Genomic DNA, 6860 nt, shown 5'->3' on the forward strand with positions numbered 1-6860 from the left:
GCCCCGAGGGAGGGCGCCTGGGCATGGGGTACCCCAGCCAAACCCCGCACGAGGCTGTGACTGCCCCGTGCATGGGGGTCCCAGCAGGGAGGTGGGTCCCCATCCCGTCCCCATGGTCCCAGCGGCGCCGCTCTCCTTTCAGGGAGGAGCCCTTGCAGAAGTTCACGGGCAAGACGGAGCCCGTGGAGGTGCTGCGGGTGCTGCGCATCGAGAAGGACAACTTCAAGAAGCCCAAGGAGCGGCCCCATCCCCAGGCCATGCTCGCCTTCGACTGGGGACTTTTCAGCCCCTTCCTCGAGAAGAAATGAGCGGCTGCGGCGGGAGCTCCCAAAATGCAGCGTCCCCATCCCGGGGCTGCGTCCGTCCAGCTCCGATTCACTCCAGTAAGACTCAGAAACTGGGAAAGTTCTTCCTGTCTTTATGTGCTCATTTTGGGGCTGCTCTGTTTCACTCCCTCCAGCGCCGTGCCCGGCTCCCCTGGCCCGGGGGGGCTTCGCTGAGCACCCGGTCCCTGGGGGTGGGCACGTGTGGGTGCCCTCAGCGGGCTCAGGCACCAGTTAAACCCACAGCGGGGCTGCGGTTGCTGCTGGTGGGGAGGTGTTTTTTGGAGGAGAGGACACCCGTGTTGGTGGGTGCGGGAGCTGCACCACTTTTCCTGTGGGAGCCAGGGGAGAGAAGGGAAAAGGTGGGGACTTGGCTGCTCGAGAGGTAACGGGGAAGGGGACCGGGGTTTTTGGTGGCGTTCAGCAGCACCCGCTTGGCTCCAGACTCAGCAAACAGAAACCTCCATTGCAGTGGGTATTTTTCCCCCCCCCTCTCTTTCTCCCCTATTTTTATAGTAGGTAAATGCAGAAACATTGCATAGGGATTTGTAACACAGTCACTGACTTCAGGAGCCACCCAAACCCCTTAAACCACGCAGAGTGCGCTCACGTGGAGGAAAACCTGCTGTGCCCCACGGGCTTTGTGAAATACTCTCCGAGGTGTGACAATTCTTTAGGCAGCAAACATCAGCGCATCCATTGCTGCTTTTTTCCTCCCCAAGATAAAAAAAACCTGGAAAACTCTTGGCTGAAACTTGCATTTACGTTGCCTTCTCCTTAGAACAGGAGCGGCTGGGTCTGCTCAGCCTTCGCCCTGTGTGACATCAGTACTGTATTTTCGTTTATTTTTGAAGTCTGAGAGACGTGCAGAGCTTTTATTTGCTGTCAAGCGCAGTGGAAATCCCTCCAAGGGGCTGCGCAGGTGGCTCTGGTTTCTTTACCTCAGTGAGCAGAGCGTGAGCGTCTCTGTTCTCCCGAATTTAAACCCGTCGTGCAAAGCTCAAATGGAAAACAGAGCAGCAGCGGAGTTGGCCCCGTAACCCTTTCCCATATCTTGTAATTTTAAAGAGTGTTAATTACAGATTTTATAGCTCCTAACACTGGAATATCGTTGACTTCAGGATCTTTCGTGTGTGGACTGTGAACTGCATCCGCTGCCACTGAAGCCTGGTTTGTGGCTGCTCCTTCCCTTGCTATAGAAACCAGCCTGAGCTTTTCTTTCTTTGCTTTTATTAAGAAGTTACTGCATTAGAATTTCATCTCCTCTTACAGGAGGGGAAGAATCAATCGTGCTGCACAAGTTGCCTTGGTACGATTGCCTCCAGCTTACCCAGTTTCAGTACCGGTGCAGTTTGTGGGTGGTACCTGGGTGCTCCTCTGGGTTCATTTACTGGGTGCAGAGATGCTCCCCCATGTGTGGGGAAGTTCCTGAGCCGGCCCAGGATGCTCACATTGAGCGCAGCAGCTCAGCAGTGGGGGAAATCCAAGCTTTTCTCAATACCATGGCAAGAACAGGCACTGGGAGCGTCCTGGGGCTGAGGTCTTGGTGTGTTCTGAGTTTTAATTGCCGTTTTGATTGCCACTTTGATTGCATTTCTGCCACCCAAAGCTCCAGCAGCGCGCGTTGTTGGGAACCTGGGCACTGGAGGAGAGACAAAATACAACCCCAGTTCTTTAATTACAGCGAATTTAGCTTGATTTCTTTGTGTCCTTGTGGCCTGCTGTGCATGCTGTCAACAGAAGCAGGTGTTTTGTGTGCGCCGACGTCCAGAGCTCATCCCAGCACTTCACGCTGCACTGACTGCGTTAGCACGGGTACCTCTTGCTGTGGAGAAGTTGTTAAGGTTTAGTGTTAGAAACCCGTGCATGAAACGGGCATTCGCTGAAGCCGGCTTGCTTGGGAAATGAACGGGGCGGGGAGGGGAAGCAGTGGGAGATTCTTGCCTTACGAACACTGTGAACTGAGCGGCAACAGCTGAAAAATGTAAAGCTTTTTAATTAAAAACCTTCTCAGAATGTCTTCTGCACTGCTGGCTTGCTTTCACTGAAGAGCAGAGGGTTATCTCGGGCGAGGGTTGTCTGTGCCCTGCGTCTGGGCAAGGTTTGTCTGGGCTGGGGCAGTACCAGCTCCACATTTGTGTGCTCTCTGAAGGAACAGAGCGATGTGGCAGCTTTGGTTGCAGTTTTCATCCACTTAACTCTACTTCTGCACAGTCCTTCCTCCTGCCATAGCAGGAAAAAGGAGAAATCTTGAAGTGATTCAATAACACGATTAAAGTTCACGTTCCCTCGCAGCTGCAGTCACCAGGAGTCTCCACATCCAGGTTTGTCCCTTCCCCTCGAGTTCGGGTACAGCTGCAAACCCCCCCCACTGCTGCCTTCCCCCATGGAGCTCCAGATTCAGATTAAATTGACCAAACCAGAGTTATTAATGCAGTTTTCTGTGAATACCTGCATGTAAAAATACAGACAGCAAGGCAAGCACAAGGCATCTCCAGTAACAAAGTCCAAACCTGTCTCACATCCATCTGTCTCCTGGCGAGGCACCGTGAGATGCTGCACTAAACCAGACGTGGTTTTACCAGCCCCTGGGATTGTTCTGGTAAACTACTTGGTGTAACAATCACACCTCACAGCCGCCTTCTGGTAACTTTTGTAAGTCACACCTTCCTCAGACACCAAGGGCTTTGTTGGAAGGAAAGTTGGCAATGAATTCTCATTTGAAACACTAAAAAATTGGTTTATCTGAATTTCAGATAAACCTGGGTCTCTCAGCTCCAGAAGGACAGGAACTGCTTGAAAGAGTCCAGCAGGGCCACAGAGATGAGATGCTGGAGGGAGTGGAGCATCTCCTGCTGAGGAGCGGCTGAGGGAGCTGGGGCTCTTGAGCTTGGAGCAGAGGAGACTGAGGGGTGCCCTCATTCCTGGGGATCCATTGGGAAAGGGCAGTGTCAGGAGGAAGGAGCCAGGCTCTGCTCTGGGATGGCCAATGCCAGGACAAGGGGCAATGGTCCCAAGCTGGAGCACAGGAGGTTCCAGCTGAAGATGAGGCCAAACTTTGTCAGTGTGAGGGTTATGGAGCATGGCCCAGGCTGCCCAGAGAGGTTGTGGAGTCTCCTTGTGTGGAGACACCCAAAGCCCTGGCCGTGTTCCTGTGTGACTGCTCTGGTGCTCCTGCTCTGGCAGGGGTTGCACTGGGGGAGCTTTCCAGGTCCCTTCCAACTCCTCACATTCAGGGATTCTGTGATTCAGGAAATTCTCCATCAGTAACTGCTGTTGAGGATGGGGTAGATGTGACAATGCTGAGTATTTAGGGAGAGGAAGAGAGAGATGCAATTGCTCATTTACAGACAATTGTTATAATTAAAGGCAAAATAAATCACTCTTTCTTCTTAAACATTCACTAAGGCCACATTTCAGCAGGCAGTAGAACAGCCCTGGGGATGCTGCTTCTCTGGTGATGCCAGGATGCTGAGAGGACCAAGGCCAGCAAATGGAAAAACAGAAGCTAGGGTCTCATTAGACCATTTATAACAAAATTAGGGTGTCCCGACAGAGACAGCCCTAAAACTTAGTGCTGTGAAAATACAGCGAGGCCTGGACGAGTAACGCTGCCACGTAGCATAAACCTGATCGCAGTGAGGCTACTGCAAGGCAAAGCCTTCAGCGCCTTAAATGGATCAGTTCTGGTCGGATGGGGCTGTACTGGGAGTGCAGATCGAGTCCTTGAAGAGCAGGAGGAGGCTGGGATGTGCCACTGCTGCTTTTGACGTGTGCGTTAAGTCAGCGTTTGGTTTTTACTGCCATCACTTCAATAACTGTAAAGCTGTAGGAATTAACATTGCCTGCCTATGTGCACATTACCTTCTCATCCCTAACAAGAGGCAGAAATTGCCAACTCCCACTGATGGCACAGAATTTTCGCCGTCTTTTGGGAACTTTAAATATATTTGCATTAAAAAGGCACTGAGTGTATCTGTGTCTGGGCTTCACAGCTCTGCTGCCAGCAGTCTTCACCATTTGATGTTGAATCCAGTGCTCGCTTTCTCCACGGCGTGGTACTGTGTGTGCAATGCTTTCGCAGCCTTTTCTGACTCCGCGCCACCCAGCCACTGCTCGTAGAGTTCATTTACAGCCTGGTTCTGCTCTGGGATTTCGGACCTCGGGGACTCGTACAGCCTCTCGACGTGCTGCAGCTGCTCCTTGCTGGATTCACCGCCGAGTTTGAGCTGACCTCCTCCGTTCAAGCAGCCTATGTGAACCAAACTGAGGTTAGAAAGCACTTTGGCTCTATCAGGTGAAAACAAATCCCAAACCAACTGCAGTTAATTCGCTCTGCACCTGCAAACAGTTACAGGAATGCAAACACCACTATAATTGTGGTTTACTCCCCAGTTATCCCACACCAGCAGGCTGGATCAGCTGTGGGAGGGTTGTCAGGGCTGGGATGTGCCAGGGAGGCAGAGGCAAGGAGCTGCAGGGAGCTCTGGCTCCCATCTTGTGCCCCCAGGAAAGGGCCAGAACAGAAACCCAGTGGGAGCAGCCTTGGAGTCTCAATTGAAGGTAAGAAACACCCTGGGTGTGTTCTGGGTTTGCTGCGGGGTGCAGGTGGGTGATGAACTGAGCTGCGCAGTGTGTGGGTGCCCACAGCAGAGTCCTGGTGCTGAGCTGTGCAGCCCCTCAGTTGCTCAGTGCCTGGATTTGCAGCTCAGCACTGCTTCAGGCTGGGTTCAAGCTGCCCATGCTCTTCACTAACAGATTCAGAGAACCAGGAGGAAGGAAAAAGGTATGAAATGGGTAGAAAGAGACTTTCTCCACCAGCCATTATAAGCATTCTCTAAAAAGGTAACAGTCAGCTTTGTGCAATTTTAGAGGATAAATCTCCTCGTGTACTCAGAGCTCAGGAAAAGCAGGAGGACCTCCTCAAAAGCACTGGTTGGGCAGATTTTGTGCAATGAAATTTAACTGCAGTTACTTAAATCCTGAAGAATTACTGGCTGCTAGGTAGGAAAATACACACGCAAACATCCTTGACATTCTGATGCTGTGACTACCGCAGCTCAAGAGTTTGAAGGCTTTGCTACAATATTCAGGATGTGAGAAACTGCCTGTTGTCCTTGTATTTTAGTTCTAGTTTCACGTAGCTGCTGACAGCTGTAGATTGTAGCAGTGAAACCCTGTGCAGCCTCACCTGATGGGCAGGCCATGACTTCCACGTAGTGATAGGGCGACTTCCCTCGTTTCAGCTTTTGCACCAAGTTCTGAATGTTTCGAAACCCATACGCCAAAGCAAACTGGAGCAGGACGACTCCATCCTTCTCCAGCGTCACCTCCTGGAAGTCCTTGTTTCTGAGGAACCAGAGCAGGGAAAATGTCTTATCCAAATTAACTTCTATTTTAAACTTCAAAGAGCCCAAGTGCTTTGTGAAATCTTAATAGAGAAAGCTGTCCTAGTTCTCTGCCACCCAAAACAGATGAAGGAAGGAGTTTACAGACTCTTTTCCCATCTCGTTTGAGGACCTGCCACCCGAACTGAGTGTGCTGGAGAACACCTGTGTTGAATAAGCCCTTAAAAGCCAAGCAAATGGAGCCTGAACAACAGTTTCATTGTGATTTGCCTCCTGAGTGGGCTTCAGCCAACTTTTACATTAGTGAGGCCACTGAGGAAACTCTTAAACTGTAGTGGGCCATAAAACCATGGGGCAAACCATCATTGAAGGCTTCCAGACTCCTAAGGTTAGTGGAAATACCCATTCCTGATAAAAGCATAAGTAATCTGATTTTTATCAGGTATTTGATAATGAGACTCTGGGGGACTGTTCCTTCTGCTTCCTAGACCACAGAATCTTAAGTGTCAATATTGCTAATCAGGGATAAAATTCATGACAAATGCTACATTAATATCGTAGCTGGGAAGCTAACAGGAGTCTCAGCTGAATGAGCCTCTATGCTCAAACTCCAGGGACTCGTTTTCTGTCCTGCCACAGCACAGTTAAACAGAGCCCCAAAGCCCTGACCCAAGATTTTCTGTTCTGTGATAGCCAGATTAGTAACGCATCTGCCTTCTTGGTCTGACTGCAGGTGAGGAAGCCCAGATCCATGCAAGCTTTGTCTTTTAAAATTACTCTTAAAAACTGTCTGCAACTTGATACTGGGAAAAGCCATCAGGCCAAAATAACGTGTGTGGGTGGCGAAAGGGCTGGGAGTCTCCAAGGGAAAGGCTGCACGGAGCTGGCTGATTTATTGCTCAGCAACTGTGGGAGTGAGACACCAATTCCCATGCCTTGAAGTAAAATGTTTAACATTGCAAAGAAAGTTTCAGCCCATCAGCAAGATAACAGCGTGGACAGAGTTGCAATTAAAAAACCAGTGCTTTCTGCAGGACTTTAAACTCCTTACTTTAAAGGTTTGTACTGAATCGTATCCACTTGGATTCCAAAAAGCTCCTTGGCTGCGTGCTTGTATATGTGCTCCAGGTAGCCACCAGAACCACCTCCTGAGTGGGAAGTGAGCTCCTCCTCTGCAGCGCTGCTGAAC

The 6860-nt window shown here is 50.6% G+C and overlaps 2 protein-coding genes across 2 annotated transcripts in view; one reads left to right on the forward strand and one right to left on the reverse strand.

Moving 5' to 3' along the window:
* LOC104545731 (hydroxyacylglutathione hydrolase-like protein) overlaps nucleotides 1-308 on the forward strand; it is a gene marked incomplete at its 5' end in the record, with an annotated part of 2021 nt that extends 1713 nt beyond the window's left edge. The window contains one exon of the mRNA XM_010190938.1: nucleotides 143-308. Coding sequence (XP_010189240.1) covers nucleotides 143-308 — 166 coding nt within the window. The remainder of the gene's footprint in view (nucleotides 1-142) is intronic.
* A 4028-nt stretch (nucleotides 309-4336) lies between these two features.
* Nucleotides 4337-6860, reverse strand: part of NARFL (nuclear prelamin A recognition factor-like) — a gene marked incomplete at its 5' end in the record, with an annotated part of 5790 nt that continues 3266 nt past the window's right edge. Inside the window, 3 exons of the mRNA XM_010190939.1 lie at nucleotides 4337-4575; nucleotides 5515-5672; nucleotides 6723-6860. Coding sequence (XP_010189241.1) covers nucleotides 4337-4575; nucleotides 5515-5672; nucleotides 6723-6860 — 535 coding nt within the window. The remainder of the gene's footprint in view (nucleotides 4576-5514; nucleotides 5673-6722) is intronic.

The sequence above is a fragment of the Mesitornis unicolor genome, unplaced genomic scaffold (genome assembly GCF_000695765.1).
Source record: "Mesitornis unicolor isolate BGI_N332 unplaced genomic scaffold, ASM69576v1 scaffold18748, whole genome shotgun sequence".
Lineage (NCBI taxonomy): Eukaryota > Metazoa > Chordata > Aves > Mesitornithiformes > Mesitornithidae > Mesitornis > Mesitornis unicolor.